The 19,131-nt window shown below is 40.1% G+C and overlaps 2 protein-coding genes across 4 annotated transcripts in view; both read left to right on the top strand.

Annotated features, from left to right (window-relative positions):
• The first annotated feature begins 44 nt into the window (after window positions 1-44).
• On the top strand, window positions 45-8,881 carry pcyox1l (prenylcysteine oxidase 1 like). Its single transcript, XM_078265999.1, has 7 exons — window positions 45-460; window positions 2,012-2,218; window positions 2,985-3,159; window positions 4,122-4,333; window positions 4,682-4,822; window positions 5,522-5,933; window positions 6,739-8,881. The coding sequence occupies exons 1-7, from the start codon at window positions 352-354 to the stop codon at window positions 6,986-6,988; spliced, it is 1,506 nt and encodes a 501-aa protein (XP_078122125.1). The 5' UTR covers window positions 45-351; the 3' UTR covers window positions 6,989-8,881.
• A 3,554-nt stretch (window positions 8,882-12,435) lies between these two features.
• The window catches only part of crebrf (creb3 regulatory factor), a 36,476-nt gene continuing 29,780 nt past the window's right edge, over window positions 12,436-19,131 (top strand). Inside the window, exon 1 of one of the 3 annotated variants that reach the window (XM_078265496.1) lies at window positions 12,436-12,570. The gene's annotated coding sequence lies outside the window, so the exon portion shown is untranslated. Of the gene's footprint in view, window positions 12,571-13,269; window positions 13,354-18,601; window positions 18,747-19,131 lie in introns of those variants that run through there. The other 2 variants (XM_078265498.1, XM_078265497.1) reach the window with 2 other exon arrangements.

Raw genomic sequence — 19,131 nt, 5'->3', positions numbered from 1 at the left:
CGGAGCTGCTCAGACGGCTGTGATTGGTTGAAACAAGCCAGGCTTTCAGATGACATTCCGGACGTGGATGTGAACGACGGACGTCGGTTGGAGAATTGATCTACATCGTCATGACAATAAAGCAATCTTTTGTGCAGTATTATGATCCAATTTAAAACGCAATCTTATTCATTTAGCTACCCACAGGGTCAATCGACATGTGCATTTCCTTGTTCTGAACATACTACCCGTCTAAAGGAAAGAGAAAAGGAGGAACTAAAGTTGACCTAATGTGTTAACTGTCGCTGCGCTGCACTGCACTCGCTCACCTCCTCTCCTCCCGGTTAACGTTATCTCAGCTCCGGTGCCGCTATGGGTTGCCCTCTTCTCCCGCTGATCGTCGTCGTGCTGTCAGCACGGTCGGCTATCGGAGACCCTGCGGGATCCGCTGATGTCGACGGAACTCCGCCTTCTAAAATAGGCAAGAAAAGTATTAAAACATCATTGTCAGCTGTTTAATTTAGCTAAAGTTAGCACGCATTTAGATGGTTAAAGCTAGCCTCACTGCGAGATAATAATGTAACTGTTAGTGTTCATTAGCTAACGTTAACTCCTGTATTGTGTTTTAATGATGAGCAGACATGTAACGTTAATTGGAAATTCATTTAGCTAGGTTATTAGATATGTATGCATTCATGTGGGCTATTGAAGCTAGCTATATATGCAGGCAGCTAGCTAGGTAAGTTAGCTAATATTTTGTAAGCTAAGACTTTACTAGGGATCCAGTGATGCCTCATTTATTCAAAGATTGCATTCATGTAACGTTAATGAAGATAAGTTAATGGCAATGTGTTTTTAAAGGCAGTCGGTCTTCTTTCCTCTCATCTTTACACAACCCTTTTTTTCACCGGTCCACCTCTTCACAGTTCACCAACACATACCTATCCATAGATGGTGTTTCATGACTGACAGTTAAAGTTTTTTCATAGGCATTGCATTAAATCCTCTTGGTTTGCACCATTAGTAAATGTACATTTTGCAACTAGTTTGAGTTTTTTTGACAAAGGTACAAGATTGTTTGTGTTGCTAGTTGCAACTTAAAGTCAGATCAAGTCCTAAAGTAACCAAAGGGCAGTACAACTTTAAAGATAAGGCTAAAAAATGTGTTACAAAAAGAATTTGAATTAATGTCTATCTTTACTATCTTTTCCACCCAAACATATTAAGTGTACAAAAACAGAAAAAGTAAATCCCATATTTGAATTATGGCATTTTTGTTTGTCAAATTACTTGAATGATCAATCAATTATCAAAATAGTAGTACCAAGAATACTTTTCTTTTGTTCGATTAATCGACTAATTGTTTCAGCATTAATTGGGACATAAGTAGTTAAATAAGTCCAGAGGCCAAACAAAGGCAGAATAAGATATAGATTGCCTGCATCAGTAAAGTTAGCTTGAAAGCAGAAACTCCCATGGTTTTGTATTGAATCATAGTAAGGATGCTGTTAAAAGTAAACCCTGCAATAGAAATTTCCAATGGGAAGAAAAGTAGAAGAACCAGCTGCTCTGCCTAATTCCCAATACAAATTTACTCCAACACTCCATCAAAGACACCATTGTCATCTTACACTCCTCTCTCCTGCTGTGGATATGATGACTGATCACTAAAAGCTGCAAAATAACAGGAAACAATTATTACTTTTGAATTGCTTGATTGCGATTTGTTTGATTCCTCTTCCATTCGAGACACATATACATGTTACCATGTGTTTTAAACACCCAGCTTCCTCAAAATAATACAAACAATTCAGTATGATTGATGGTAATTAGTTTTATAACACATTCTGATTTCACACTTCCTCTCTGTGTCTGCCTTCATCTGGTGATCACCAGTTTTTCATGCCTGATAGAAATGTGTGACAGGTTGCAGGCTTTTTAATCCACAGGTCCTGTAGTTTATTCAGTATGAGAATCTTGTGCTTGAAGTTAGGTAGTTAGTTTTTTCTTCTTCTGATCCTCTGGGCTCCAGCGGTGGTCGGGGCGGGGATAGGAGGCAGTGCCACAGCCCATTTCTTGCGGCAGCACTTTGGCCCTGAGGTCCAGGTGGATGTGTTTGAGAAGGGGGAGGTCGGAGGCCGTCTCGCCACTGTAACCGTCAATCACAACGACTACGAGTCTGGAGGTTCTATCATTCACTCCCTCAACCTCCACATGCAGGAGTTTGTCAAACAGCTAGGTTTGTTTACACACACACACACACACACACACACACACACACACACACACACACACACACACACACACAGACAAAGGGCCCAGAGGACAATAAGTGTTCATGTTATACTGCGTAGCATTAATTTAGTCTCTGCGTGTCCTTTTCTAGTTGTTTTTAACAGAAAGGATGCATGGTTGCATATTAATAGTCAAAAGTCAGTTAAAACGAGCTGGACTTCAAAAACAGCAACAGAGGTGAATTCCAGTGGAACCTGCAAACATCTGTTCGGTGTTACAAGTTAAAGTGGAAATGAGGTACACTTTCTCTAGAGTATAGAGATCCTGTGTAACAGCGATAAAGATAAGAATGTAGCTTGATGGGATTCATGTTGTGCCTCCAGTAGATGTAAGCTGAGCAGGAAGAGCGGTCATCACTCAAGCAAGGTTGAAGGTTTGAGTTTAATAAGCAGCGCCACATGTGTGGCTCTCTAACTGGAAGACAAATCATTCCAGTCATTGTGGTTCTGCATCCTGTATCCAGTGCCCTGCCAAAGTAATCACACCAAATGACTGTTAACATCTTATTATGCTTTATTTTGGGTAGATCTCAAATTCCAGCTGATTTCAGAGACAAAAGTCAAATCACAGTTTATGAAATACAAAGTGAGAAATATTTATATTTTAATAATATAATAATAAAATGTTCCATTATTACAAATCCTTAATATTAAGTTCCTCCCTGTGTATTTGTGTTTGTCTTTTGTGTCATCTTGTCTCCACATCTTAAGGTTTAAAGTATCGCCGCAGCGTGGCGGGCAAGACGGCGGTGTTTAACGGCCAGGAGGTGATTTTGGAGGAGACAGACTGGTACCTGCTGGACCTGTTCCGGCTGTGGTGGCGCTACGGCATCAGCTTCATACGCCTGCAGATGTGGGTGGAGGAAATTATGGAGAAATTCATGAGGTGAGCCAGAAATATTAATACCCTGTTTGCTTGACAGGAGGATGTAGCTGTGGTGCAGCTGAACCCTGATTTATGCTCCCGTGTCAAAGCTTCATACCTTTGTTGTAGATGTCCACCGTGTCTCTGTAGGTGCGTAGAGGTGCCCCACTTTAGTTTATACCTGCACCTCTTTAAAATGATGTAACGTGATTGGTCTGCCTGGTCTGCTTTATATTTTCTCCCACCTGTTTCTGGGGTCCAAGATAACATGAGCTGATCTAATGATGCCAAACAAATTAGCATTACTGATCCAGCAAAGTTGAAACCTTCTTTTTGTCTCCATTGTTTTCACTCTATCACAAAGCGAATCACTGTAGGGACAATTACTTCAGGTAAAGAAGGAATGCACAACACTGCCTCACAGTGTGGCAGTCAATGGGTAAGGCCTATGCTGAGCTATTTATTATTTCCCAAACCTGCGGCTGCAATCACTGCAAAACCGTGACTCAGTGTGTTACTTTGCAAGCATGACGTCTGTATAAATACCGACAACCATCTGCCTATAATTTCTATAATTCATTCAAATATTAAAGTATAAAACACTAAAATTTATGTCTTTGATTAGCCAGTCCTGTTTCAGATATCAGGTGATACACAACTTCACAAGTGAATGTCAAATATGGCTGAGACATTGAATGTTTTGCTGGAGTTATGTTAGTTTGACTCGGTTTCTGTTTGAAACATGATCCAAGGCTCAGATTTGCATTTTATCCCAACGCCATTCACTGACCTCCATTTCCTTCCTCTGGAAGGGATTTATCTCCTGTATCACTTAGTCTTTCTTGCACTTCTCTCTAAATCAACAACTTTGAGCCTGCATATCCCTTCGTCTGTCTCTCTGGGTTTTTTTTTTTTTTTTTTGCAGATTGCTGAGAAATGTGTGATAATCCAAATCTTCAGAAATGTGTGTGTGTGTGTGACAGAATCTACAAGTACCAGGCCCACGGCTACGCCTTCAGCTCAGTGGAGGAACTACTGGACTCTCTCGGGGGGAGTGGCTTCATCAACATGACCCGGAGGCCGCTCTGTAGTTCGCTGCTGGAGCTGGGTGTGTCGCAGCGTTTCATCGACGAGGTCATTGAGCCCATCATGAGGGTCAACTATGGACAGAACGTCAGCATCCCCGCCTTTGTAGGTCAGATGAGTGTGAAAAAATGAGCAGTAGAAGTAGAGGGGGGCGGGGGTGATGAGTTGGAAAGAGACAGGGAAGAGGAAGGCTGCAGGGCTGAAATTAGGGCTAGTTATGAGCTGAACATCTACGTCCCCATTGATGTAGGTCAGGAGAGAGGAAAGGAAGGAAAACAAAAGAGATACAGGAGACGAGGAAGGGTGGAGCAGGGAGTCGAGAGGAGAAGAGAGGGAAGCAAGGTGAGAGGAGGTGGTGGCCTCTGGGAGCAAGAGAACAGGAAAATATGTGAGCAGCTGATAATTGGTTTATATCACTTGGCACTGTTGTGAGTGAGCGTGCGTGTATGTGTTACAGGCGCTGTATCGTTAGCTGGTGCCCAGAACAACCTGTGGGCGGTGGAAGGAGGCAACAAGCTGGTGTGTTCTGGCCTGCTGAAGATGGCCAACGCCAACCTGCTGCAAGCACAAGTCAACTCCATCTCGCCCGTCTACTCCGGTACTTTACCCTGATGTTAGCTGAATGGGATCATGTCAAGCTACTAATTCATTTTAATTCAGTTTTACAAGGACTTTTTAGTTAGTGACCGTACAGTCCACAAGACTGATCCTATAGCAGAATATTAGCCTTTTTTTGCACGGCAGGAACCTAACAACTCTTAACCTGGGGCAAACTGAACTTGATGCTAGGTTCTTCCTTGTGTTTCCACAGTATTTTACAAACTGGGACGTTTCGGGTATATACATCATTAAAAAGTGGCATAACTGGGGCCGACACAAGTATTGAAGTAAAGAAAGGCCATGATGATTTGACTTGTATAGCAACTGAATACCTCCATTATGAAATATAAGCACTACTATATACTTACTGTAGACATTTAAACACCACTGAAGTGATAGCACTGCAATATTCCTCTTTGAAACCATTTACAGTATCTGAATTTATTTGGTTTGCATCCCCTTCTTTGAAATTTCCAGAAAGGTAATTTCAAAGAAAGAAACCTTGTCCTGTCAAAGAAATGCATGTTTATCATTGCAGTGGGTGGACATTTGCATGTTGGCATCTGGAGACATGAGAAATGTGCTGGATGTTTCTAGATTATATCTGCCGGTAGATACTAGGGGACTGATGTAGATTAATTTGTATCTGATTCATGTTGTACAGTGTTGACATTGATTGTGTGTATTTTCCTGACAGGGGAGGAGCCCCAGTACCAGCTGAGCTTCACCACAGCATCAGAGACAAGATCAGAGCTGTACGACATTGTAGTGTTGGCGACGCCCCTCCAGGCCAGTGTCAGGTCTGGAGTCCAGTTCCAAGGTTTCACTCCTCCTTTTGACGAGCTCCCCGGCAACTATCACAGCACTGTTGCAACCATTGTCCATGGTTACCTCAACACTTCTTTCTTTGGTTTCCCGGACCCTCGCCTCTTCCCCTTCGCCAGCGTTTTGACAACTGAGACGCCTGATCTGTTTTTCAACAGTGTGGCAAGTGTTTGTCCCGTCAACATCTCGACAGGCTTTCGACGTAAGCAGCCACAAGAGGCCGGAGTCTATAAAGTGTTCTCGCCACAACCTCTGGAAAAGACTCATCTCAAAACACTGTTCAGGTCAGCCACTTGGCAAAGTAATCCTGGTATTTACTAGGGCTGCAACTAACTATTATTTTCATTATTACATAATTTGGTGATTATCTTTTATTGTTATTAATTCATTGATCCAGAAAATAGTGAAAAATGCCCATCGTAATTCCCCAAGTTGACATATTTGAATTACCAACTATCCAAACCCCAAAGATATTCAATGTACTATCATAACAGACCAAAACATATTTGCATTTGAGAAGCTGGAGCCAGAAAATGACTTAAACGATTAACTGATCAAAATGATTGCTGATTCCTTTTCTGTCAGTCGCCTAATCAATTAACTGACTAATTGTTTCAGCTCTAGTACCGACCAACTAAAACAATTCCTTTAGATACATTCTGCTCATGTTGTGAGAATGAAATAGTCATGTTTACCATGTTCACAGGCTTAGTTTAGTGTGTTAGCATGCTAACAATTGCTAATTATCGCAAAACACTGAGTACAGCTGAGGCTAATGGGAATGGCATTAGTTTGCTTAGTCTGGTGATTAACAAAGTGAAATTTTGACCTGATGATTGTGCTACATGAAAAATATGGGATCACCAAAGTTGTTACAATTATTCCTGATGGGATGATAAATATGTGTACCAAAATCTGCAATCTATTAATTGGTTGATTAGTTTTAGAGCTAGTGTAGCTAAAAAGCTGATGTTTACTCATTCAACAACAGCCATGCAAAGTTTATTAAACATGATGACCTATCGTAATAAGATTTTTCATAAAAGCATATAACCAACTTTCATCCTTTACTGTACCTCTTAATCTCAGGTCATACTACTCAGTTCAGGTGACAGAGTGGCAGGCCTACCCTTGTTACGGCAGCAGCCAGGGACTGCCGCCTGTGGAGCTCCACCCCAATCTCTACTACCTCAATGGCATCGAGTTGGCCGGCAGCGCCATGGAGATGAGCTCAGTGGCGGCCAAGAACATCGCCCTGCTGGCTTACCACCGCTGGAACAGACAGACGGACATGGTGGACCAGAAAGATCTTATGCACAGAATCAAGACTGAACTTTGACCTGGTCAACTGAAAGCCTTATTGCATCACTAAGCTGAGGAAAATGCCTGTATTTGGGTACTACATTTTACAGTTTGACTTGTGAGAGGTCTCCAGTGGCAAAGTGTATATAGAGACAAGTAATATATTACTACATACTGTACATCTAATACACTGAATCAATGATACATACTGTATGTTGAACATAATCTGACCCTGTCTTATCTTAAATAAACTTAATCATACAACAGAAAAACAGTATCAAAGTCAAATCAAGTCTAAAACAAATTTGAATGGCACCACTATAGACAACTGTGGTACTGCGCAACTCTCCAAAGGCCAGTTTGATTTCGCTGCCAGAGAGAAGATATGCAGATATATGAAACATTTTTTCAGTATTGGTTGAGGAGTGATGCTAATGCTAATTAGTGGTTTCAACCAAAAATCCAGCTGCAGGCAGGAAACCAAGCAACTGTGAAAAACCCCTAATAATACTAATCTTAGTAGGAAGTGAATGGACTGTTAGGAGACACTGTTTTATTGAGTTGCTGGTAGAGTGACTCAACACCAGTTAATATGGGTGCTAGTCTTAAGGTTACTGGTGCTGCTCTGTGTAAATAAAAAATTCTTGTGTCCAAGTCAAGAAAACACTCTTGGAATCAAGATTGAGAGCATGAATGAGACTCTTCTAAATGGCTGCTTTTTGACTGTGCTGTGACAGCTGTGAGATATGCTCCAGGTCACTGATTTAACTGCCTTTAGGCACATAAACCAGCCCTCTGTCCTATAATCAAAAACAACTGCAGCACTGCTATGACTGTCTATACATTTAAGGACTGTCAATGGACTTATTATTGGCCCAAACTGCACAAGGAGATCTCATTAAAGTAATCTCGGAAAGATCTTTGTAAATAATAAAATCATTATTCAGTGACTCATGGTAGTGGCCACTGGTGCTATGCTCTATTGGCCCTTTCATCAGATTGTTTCATTATCTCCCCTTCCTGCTGCTTTTGTTGCATAATCCAGCAGAAAGAATTTTTTTCGGGGAACGGAGCCAACAGCCTTTCACACTGGACCAATTGAAAGCAGAGGACAGATCCGTGGAACTGCTGGTGGTGATGATGACACACACCCCCCTCCCCCTGCATCCTGCTTTTTTTTTATAATAAGCACAATAATCTTGGAAAAACACATGTGAAGATAGAGTTGGACATTCCACTTACAGTAATGGCAAGTGCTGAAAGGATGGTGTGACATGATAAGAAAACTGACCGTTGATTATCCTCATAAGACTTTGAGAAATTCCTTGTTTTATTCCTTTTTTTAATTTATAACGGTGGATTTGGACTGAATCCACCGTTCTCAAAAAAACTTAATTTAACTGTTGCCAACTAAAAACTTTCAAAATGCCAGAATGAAGATTGTTGATCTTTTTTTTTTTATTATTCAAAGTTTTCACTCAGCTGCAGCTTCTATACATAAAACAGTCAAAGACTTGTAGCAACACCTTTATGATATTCTGTAAAACAAAAACACAATGCAAATGCACACAATGCATATTATTGTATGGAACCATCTTGTGGGCTGACAAAACAATCCCAAATCAATATTCACTTACTAGCTTTTTGCAAAGTGTTCAATGGCATCTCACTGAGGAAGCTCCATCCACTAATGAAGGTCGTGAGATGTGATTAAAAATTAAGACAAAAACGAGGAGGGAGACATTTGAGTAAACTATTTTGTCACATGTGTAACCTTTGCTGCTTTACAAACTTAACTTTCTGCTAAGTACAGCATGTACTTCAATCAACATTTTTCATTTGCCCGACAAAATAATGCAGCTGTTTATAATGAATGATGTTCACTATTCTGACTGTTAATACAATTAAAGTATTGGAAAGTTTGCTGTAATTTTTTGTTTGTTTTTAAGAATAACTAAAAACTCTGGGCAGAGAATTGACTTGTTGAAAAACTTCCTCTGAGTGAGCAATGAACAAAATCAGTTTTCTTGCTTGATTTCACTCTGTTGGTGTTAGGTCATTTGCAGTTGAATTTTCTTCTACTGGAATGGAAAGAAAAAGGAAAGTGATATTTCACTAACAGGACATCTACTGTAGGTGGTTGCCTGCCCGTAAATTCTTGCCACATTTGTTCCAGTGAATAGTTTAAAAATGTTAGTTTGCAGATTTATGAATCAGATTCATGCAGTTTAATGTGCTTAACATGTTGCAGCGTTTTTGGAAGTTTTCGTACTGGCCTGCAATTATGAGATCCTAAATCTGCCTAATTTACACACTAAATTATTTATTTCAGTCTATATGCCCTGAAACTGAAGTAGTGGACATATATCTCAAGAACATCGTCTGAGATCCTGTTGCTGTCCTCGAGAATCTAGATAATTAACTATGTCATGTCAAAGACCAAAAATAAAGTTCACCCTGCTTTTAGTGGAGAAAGAATGTTTTACCATATAATGATTTAAACTCTGAAATATATTCTGTATTTTCCTGTAAAGTGTTTGAAAAGGAGCAATTCCAGGATGATGCACTGTACTGTGTTCATAATCATGTTATATGTTATAAAACTTTCAAGGAAGTAGAAACCATCAACAAAGCGTATCCTCCTCTCCCCAGTAGTATGTTTATTACAATGTAGTCTATAATGGGTCCTATGTCTCCTCCTTGGCTTCCCAGCAGCAAGAGCACAGTCACAATGCTGATATTATAATCAAAAGGGAACATTCAAAACAAAGTGTCCCGAGACTCATATGATTATATATGATTCAATTTGGTACAACATGGATCACTTATGCTCCTTTTACTTCCCTCTACTGTATATTGATGATGAGCTATCATACAGTCACCACAGTCAAACTGTTGCAGTGGTGTACTTACTTAAGTAAAAGTAGCAAAACAACAGTGTAAAATACTCTGTTAAAAGTCCTGACAAAAGGATATAAGTCAGACAGGATTCATGAAAGTCATGACCAAAAGAACTAGAGCACGGGTACAAGCGGCAGAAATGGCTTGGGTTTTCTCAAGAGGGTGGCTGGCGTCTCCCTCAAAGATAGGGTGAGAAGATTGGTCATCTGTGAGGAACTCGGAGTAGAGCCGCTGCTACTTTGCATCGAAAGGATCCAGCTGAGATGGTTCAGGCATCTGATAAGGATGCACCCTGGGCGCCTACCTATGGGAGGTGTTCCAGGCACGTCCAGCTGGGAGGAGGCCTCGGGGAAGACCCAGGACTAGGTGCAGAGATTATATCTCCACACTGGCCTGGGAACGCCTCGGGATCCCCCAGTTAGAGCTGAGTAATGTGGCTCGGGAAAGGGAAGTTTGAGCCGACCCCGGATAAGCGGATGAAGATAGATGAATGCATGGAAAAGTCAGCAAACATTAACCAAAAGTAACCTAGACTCCAGAGGGTTAAATAACACATAACACATCAAGTTATGTGTCCTGCATGAAAGTCACTAAAACTGAGTTTTAATAAAAACAATACTGTTGAATTGAAAAAAAGGTCTCATTTAAGTATATGCTCACAAATTCCCCAGAACAAACACACTCCATATTTCATCCCATTCTCTTCTATCTGATCCTCTCCCATCTTTTGCCAACCTGGCAGAGCTCTCTGCAGGTGTGTGTGATCTCTGTATACTCTGAGACTGTTTTAGATCAACGCAGTAAAAGCCTGTAAGCTGCAGTGTTGCTGCTGCTGCCAGCTTTAACTGACCTGCAAAGATAAATAGATCCAATGGTAGTTTATAAAGACCCAGCCTCTCACTCTGTCAGCTGCAGAATGGAGGTTGTAGGTTACACTGAGAGTTCCCCTGCATCTTGTGATGTTATTTTGTACACTGGCTCTGCTGTGGCTGTTTGGCCTGAATCAAAGCAGCGCTCAGACCCAGTATTGTGTTAATGTTCATGTATCCTGAGTAATACTGAAAATAAATAAAGTGTAGTGATGTCTCTTTCTCTGTGACTTTTCTTTCTCTAAAAGCTTAAACTCAGACCACAACTATTTTGTTAAATAATTAATGAATGTATTTTTATTTATTTGTTTGTATATTATTATATGTTATATTGTTTGTCTTATGTTGTCACACTTGGTAATTACTGGACTCAGTTTCTCTGGACTGAGCTCAAAGGAGACTTACACCATTGGTCAGTTTATGGGAATCAGGGAGTTTATTGCTTTTACTTGTCTTTTAACAGTTTTCCACTGGTGGGATGTAATGTTATATGTTATGGAGAAATGCAATGTAACCTTTGGTGTTGTTATATGTTCACAAATTTGTTAAAATAAGGAAAAACCTTGTTCTTGGTCATCTGTATTACTTAGTTACAGGGTCTGGGTCATTGCTAGATTTAGTTTAGGTTTAAATTGTGTTCTTTTGGTGGACTGTAGGTTTATCTTATGGTTAAGGAAACAGTTTTAGTTAGGATTATCGGTAGGAGATCAACAATATCACCATTAGCGTGCTTCACATTACATTTCTGTACCTCACAAATGTATATATATATATATATATATATACACACACTACCGGTTAAAAGTTTGGGGTCACTTAGAAATTTCCATTCCACTCCATTATAGACAGAATACCAGCTGAGATCAGTTGCATTGTTTTTTTAACCAGGGCAGTAGTTTTCAGATTACATTATGTGCTTACATAATTGCAAAAGGGTTCTCCAATGTTTTCTCAGTTAGCCTTTTAAAATGATATCAGATTAGTAAACAGAATGTGCCTTTGGAACATTTGGATGAATGGTTGCTGATAATGGGCAATGTAGATAATGCATTAAAGATCATCCACTTCTTTCTACAACAGTCGAGAACCCTTTTAACCGGTAGTGTATATATATATATATATATATATATATATATATATATATATATATATATATAGAGAGAGAGAGAGAGAGAGAGAGATTTTTTAGTTTGATGTTTTTTTACTTTGTTTGATATCTTTCTCCAGAATAAACAAAAAGGGACCAACTTGCAAAAACACTTGCTCCAGAGTGTGACTGTAGCCTATAGTGGTCAAAAACTCCAGTCCACAGGGTACCTTTAAACATTTAAAAATGCAATAAAGTTAAGTCAAATTGTGATTTTGTATTTCCCCACCAGAACTGTATTCCTTGCAGAGTGGAAAATGGTTTGAAACAGCATTCATACCTCCATGTAGGAATACAATTTACAGAAAACAACTGATTAGCTAACTTAATCAAATGAAAAAAAAAATTGGTCTAAATGATCTAAATTAGATACCGGGATCTCAGTTTTCCATTACAATATTATATAGGCCTATATTTGGTGAAATGTTACAGTCTACCGGTTTATGGTTTTCACGGTTTTCAGCATCGACTGTATAAAACTTCACCCAGCTTCGGACTCTGCTCCTATTGGCCCAGCGTCGCACCACGTGGTGGGCAGTCACGCGCTTTCCAGGAACCCGTCAGGAAGAAGAAAAACAAAACAAACCCGAGAGAGCTGTAACAGCGTGTGGACTCCATTGAAAAGAGGGCCATATTATCTCCAACAGAAGAACATACACGAGGTCCGACACGAAGCGAGACGTATGCATGGGCGTCCTAAAAGTGAGTTGGACCGTTATTGTTTCGTTTTGGTGGGAACTTTGCTGTAACGTTACAGTGGATATGTGTGTTTTCTCCGCAGCGGAGGATAGCTTTGAAGCTAACGGTACGTTGTTGTTGTTGTGTATCGGGCTTCAGCTGGGATAAGGAAGGGGGCGGACGGAGGCCATACTGCTGTGAGCTGCAGGTGAAAGGGCAGCAAGATTCGTCAGTTCCGCATTAAAAACCACAGTTCGGGGCAACAAATACGGTTAATGTGTCTCTTATTGTGCATTGCAGTTTATCGAGCTCTTGGAGGAAATGCAGAAATGTAGCTAGCTAACGCTGAACGGTGAACTGAGACCCATTTCTGTCACTGTCAAATGCCATTTAGCGTTAACCCTGTCCAAAAATATATTTCACCGATTTTGCTTAGAATTGTCTCCTCGTTTTATTAATTGGTCAGTTTGTTCAGAAGTTGGGTTACATGTTTGACACGGGGTCAGAATGGTTAAAATCTGCACGTGAAAAGATCGGCTTGTACTCTACTTTTAAACTATAAAGAATGCTCCACCTCTTACAGTTATAGGCTATAGCTATTTAATGTGTCATTGATATGTTTAGTAGAACATAATTTAACCGTATTTTGCTGTGTTTTGTTTAAAACGCCTCAGTGTGTCAGTTTAATGACCAACACAGACTTTTTGCAGACAACCCGAGCTCTCTGTAGGGACACGCCCCCCAACAGAAACATCCACTGCTGCTGGGGGAAAAAAAACTCGACACAGCTAGAAATTTCTATGTGATGTAAGTAAGATAATACACCCGAATCAGATTTATGTTTCCACTCAGGAGATATCTTAAGTAACGGCTTCTTCGGGATAATAGATTAGTTTGGATTATCACCTAAACAATATGCTGTATAGTTTTATCAACCGATTTCGGCAGTTAAACGTTTGATTTGGTGTTTCTTCTTAAGTAACGTTATAAACACTAACACATGTTACGGATTGACGCATAATCATGTGTTTTGTTCAGGTTTTTATGGTAGATTTTACTTTAAATGTCTTTTTAAATATAGCTATCAAGGCTACGGACATCCAGGCCTCCAACTTGTTTATCTTCTGCCTCAACCTAGACTGAAACGGGCTGTTTAGTATGTAGAAGCTTCTCGGATTGACAGTCATGGCAGACCATTCAGGCACGCCTGGAGGCGGGACTTCATTTTTGCTCGACCCATAAGGATTAAGGATTACGTGGGTGTTGGCGCAATGGGATAGGTTGAGTTTTGTTTTGCTTTGCTGAGGATCTGTGATGAGTGCAGAGACTGTGGGGATACTGGTGACATTTATGGCTTTATTGGTGTTTATAATAGGTCATTTGTAATTTATTCCTGCTGTTGATGATGATGTTGTGAAGACGATTGTGCTCTCAGACTGTGCCTCTTCAAAACAAGTGAATCCAGCACAAAGATGCATAGATGTCATTTTCAGTGTTTTTTAGGAGATTGATTTAAAATACTAAACATCATTTTTTTTTCTATTACTGTTTCATACCTTTTTGTGTAGTATTTTGTGTTTTTCTACTGGCATTGTGGGTGTTAATATAAGGTTTTGGGAAACTGCAAAGGTCATTGTGCTTTCATCAGCAGTTGCAGTGTCTGTACTAGAGCTTGTCATACTATACTGTAGCTGGTGTAACAGTGCGGGTCTGTGTGATAAAGAAAAAACATTTGTATACCATGAACACATGGGCTGGTACAACACATTCATCAACCATGTGCTTGTGTGGCTACAGCAGAGGATTCTAAACTGGGCGATAACAAAAAGAGCTGTGTTTAATCTTATTAAAATAACATAATCAATGTTTCTTATTTACATGAAAAGTGAAAGTTAAATACATCAAACTATTTTACACACAAGGCTCTTCTATTATATTGACAGTGAATCTGAGATAAAGAGAGACTATTTCATTGACGTTGTTGTTTTGATTTGACTGTTTCTTTGATGAGCATTAGCAGTAAAGTTTTTCTTTTATCCTAACTGTACTTAACTCTTTATCGTTTCCAACTGAATCAGATTGATTTACCTTGTTCAGGAAAGGCAAAGGTGGGGCTAAAAACATAACAATGGCTCAGTTTAAGAAATGATTGCAATGCAGAACCGCAATTATCTATGGTATTCATTACACCTGTGTTTGACAAATCAAAATGTTAGGGTGCTGTGAAAAAGATTTGTTCAACTTTTCAGTCAACACTTTATCCTCTTGTCATGTGCGTTCCCATTTAAATGGCTCTGTGTCCCCCCCAAGGGGGGCTGCCACACCTACAGTAATCCTCCTGTAGGTGTGTAGTTGTTACAGAGCTGCTGTGGACTAGAACTAGACATCTGAAGTAAAGAATACCTATCAATTGTGACATATACTTTTTCTCAAATGCTGAACCCCATGAGGGAAACTCATTGGTCTGAGCTGTAGAATTTAGTAAAATTCAGGTGGGGTGTGGCTAAAGTATAGGGGGGGCGGGGCAAATCATCAGCATGAAAAAGGAACTCTGTACTGATTGCAATGATACAAGAGTCTATGTCAAACGGTTAATCAGTTATTAAAGTGGACATGGCTAATGTATAGGGGGTGGCAAGAGACACCCATTTTGTTGCTCAATATCAAGTGCAAACCACACATTGTAAATGTCATGCAAATCTGATGTTTGTCATATAAGGCTGACTTCCTGTTGCCAGCAGGTGGTGCTATGACTATGAGTCAGTATTGGCATGAAGATGTCCTCAGGCCTGGACTCTTATAAAGCATTAGAAATTTCGGGAAGATTGGACAATAGACATTGGAGTTACAATAACTTAATTTTTCATGGCAAAACACACAAAATGGCAGCCACGGCAGCGTCGTTCAAGCAAAAAAAAATTTAACTTTTTAAAATACATTTTCCTTGTTAAGCTCTTTAGATCGCACTGAAAATATTTGAAGTCGATTGGGTTAAATCTGTAGGAGGAGTTTGTTAAGGCCCGGACGCACAGAGCCGATAGTCGGCCGTTGGACAGTCTGGCGAGGTCAGTGACTCGAGTCTGTTTGGTGCTTTCCGTGCCGTTGTCCTTCATTTTGGCCGATTTGACATGTATAATCGGCAGGGCGGGTACTGCCGGCAGTCGGACTCAAATGACCCATCTGATTGGTAGAGTGCTAACCCGGAAACAGGGAGCGGAATGAGCGTGACTAGAGTCTCTCAAAATCTGACAAATCTTTTAAACTGACCTTTGTCGATCTGAAATGAAGACAGATTCAGCAACTGCATGGCCTATTTCTTGCTTAAAATGTTTTCAGAAACACGTTTCGGTGAACTATTTTAGTACAATATGAGATCGTATTCTGAACAAGCCGCCATGACAGTCTGTCTTTGAATTTCCGGAGAAATAAGACCCATGCGTTTATCCAATCAGCTGCAGGTTTTCATTTTTGGGTGACAACACAGATTAGCGCCGCCTGCTGTTATGGAGACGTATTACGTCTCGTCGCTTTGGTGTGTTCTGAGGCACTTTTTTGACCAATTTGGGGAGACTGATCAGCCCAACTGCCTTTTATGCCGACGTTTGGCCGTCGGCTCTGTAAAGTACAGCGCCTGAAAATGGTGAAAAAAGCCCTAAAATTGTACATTAAATAAAAAATGACTGACTTCCTGTTGGGTTTAGAGTATACCTCCAAGAGTTTTTTTTTTTTTGTACGTCACACGTTACATATGCGTACCAATTTTCGCTAGTCTACGTTCAATTTAAAAATTTGTAGAGGGCACTATTGAGCTATTTTGTCACATCCGAGCACGAAACCCATAAAATATAAAAACAAAATTATCAGTTCTGATGTGTGAGCAAATTTTGGTGCGTTTTCGAGCACCTTAAGCTTCTCAGAAATGCGAAGAAATTTCAGAGAATAATAGTCAACATAGCAATTTCAATAGGGCTTTTGCTGACTGACTTCTGGGACCTAATAAATCATTAAACATTTCCTTTGTAGAAAGATGATGATGCTGTGATCATATGTCACAATAGGATTCCACTGAAAGTCAATACACTATCGATACATAGTCAATAATATTGAAAAACTAGTCCTAATGTATCCGGCCTGCTTATACTCATCATATAAATTAATCTTTAAAAGTTCCAACCTTTAAGCACAACTGGCTGTTAGTGAGTATCCATGTTTTGTATGTCTGTTGACACACTGTACACACACATTTAGGAGTTGTGGATTAATGACCTTTCATGATGTTTGCAGAGCTTCTTTCACATTTTCACATTTAGCAAACAGGCTGGCATCTCTTGCTGTTATCCTGTAAGGAATCAGGGGCTGACTGGTATCAGTAGGCAACTCATTCCAGATAAGACACTACTGATTGGCCTACTTGGATCACGTCCAATGTTGTGAGGCGGAGAATGTGAGCTGTTTGCATGATAGTGGAGCTATTAGCACAGTCACCACTAAGCTCCTCTTTTTGTTCAGACCTGACGAAGAGGGGAGGAAACATACAGTAGCTGGTAATTTCTTAAAATGCTTACATAGCAAGGTACCAAAACCCCAACATTTATAATATGAAACTTCACATGTCACATTTGTCAGCTTTAACAAGCAAAGTTTCTTTTACTCGATTCATTTCAATTAATGATTTGTAAAATATATAATTATCAACTTTGCATTCACTTTTCTTTCTGCCACTTCATTCATTCATTAATCCACTGATATAAGCTTGGCAAAACACATTTTATTCTATCTGATAATACTGCGAACCCAGCTGATGCTGCATAGAAGACAGAGCTGTTCTGATTGAACTTACTGTAAACAGCTGCATCTGTGAACCTGGCATCGACACAGGAAACTGCACATTTGTAGAGAGATTGCATTGTGACCCAACATGTCAAAGTTAGTTATCATGGGGTGCTAGAAAGAACAAAAACAATTTTGTAAATTGTTTAAAAAGACATTTGATATATCCAACATGTGAGCTGCAGCCATCAAGAGTGATGCAACCACAGTACATCAAAAGTCAATCAAATTATTGAGAGGGAGGGTAGTGCTTTGTAACATGTACTGGATGGGCGAAAGCCGGCTCTTATTTCACTCAACAAAAAATTGTCTATCCCCTATGCACTTCTGAGATGTAAACATGATGCTGCAAAAATTCTGTCCTGTTGAGCAGCTTCTGTCTTTTTCAGTTTTTTTTGTCTCTTTTTTAGCGAACAATACTCCTATGTATAAGGTTTTTCTGAAATTTTTAACCCTGACCTAAGCCCAAAGGTTGGACTGTTGTGACCCTAAACCAAGCAAAATCCCAAGAATAAGTATAAGCTAGCAGTTTTCATCACCAAACTATGTCTGACCAAATCCTGAGAGAGACATTCAGCTTGATTCTTTTGGGGGCTGTCAGGCTCGATCATAAATATCCAGCTCTACATCACAGTCCATGTCAGCTACTAAACGGTGAGTTAGATTATAATAAATTCTGCTACTGGAAAATCTTCAGTGCAGCTTTGCCTGGAGTGGTGAGGAGCCTTGTGACTTGTTTGTACAATCCCTGTTTGTACACACAAATAGCAAATAGTGATAGCAAATAGTCTAGTGGCGTTACTGTTGTGTTTAGTCCATATATTTCCTCATTCTGCTACGAACACCAGACACAACTGCCCTGGAAGGGCACAGATTGAGATTTTGTATTTGTATTTCAGAGGCTGAGCTTCCAAATATACTGTTGGTCATTAAGAGAGTATGTGTGTACACGATATTTTTGTGCATAGACTTGTGTGCTTGCATGTGCTTTGGTGTTTGTAAAGATGTTGCTTTTACAATTGCTGTGTGTGTGTGTGTGTGTGTGTGTGTGTGTGTGTGTACCAATGCTTTTTTCTGGTGCTTCCTGTCTCGATGCAAAGTGTGAACACACGGGGGACAGAGCTCATGGGTGAGAAGTTAATTTGAGTCAGTCAGCACCCCGTGAGAGGATGTGATGTCTCCCTGGCCTCAGCGGAGTGGGATTGGTGTACTATTGTTTGTCAGCTGTTCACGGCAGGGGTCATGTCTCCACGCAGGTTCTCAATGTTTTTTCTATGCAAAAGCAGTAAACGGCCCAAAGATCAGTCCATGTGTCACAGTTGGTTGGTGGTGCAGGAAGGTGAGAGAACAACAAACAAGCAGAGAATGAGGTGAGGTTGGAAGTGATTAATAAAAATGAAATTGAGGTTTAGCTTAATGTACGCAGAGCAAATCAGTTGCTCTCTGAACGAATGTGGGTAGGCAGTTTGGTTCAGAAAAGTCGGTGCTTTCCGAACATATATTGGTGTTGATGGCACAGTGGATATGACACAGGCCTTTGAGATGGGAGATCTGGGTTTGATTCCCATTGCAAAACATCAACCAATGTGTCCCTGAGCAAGACACTTAACCCCTAGTTGCTCCAAAGGCGTGTGACCTCTGATATATAGCAATTGTAAGTCGCTTTGGATAAAAGCATCAGCTAAATGACATGTAATGTAATGTAACATTGGGGGCAGGGATTGTAGTGCACACCAAATTACTCAGAAGCTTATT

This window comes from Sander vitreus, chromosome 13 (genome assembly GCF_031162955.1).
Source record: "Sander vitreus isolate 19-12246 chromosome 13, sanVit1, whole genome shotgun sequence".
NCBI lineage: Eukaryota > Metazoa > Chordata > Actinopteri > Perciformes > Percidae > Sander > Sander vitreus.
The sequence above is the reverse complement of the archived record's forward strand: the minus strand, read 5'-3'. Positions and strand labels throughout refer to the sequence as shown.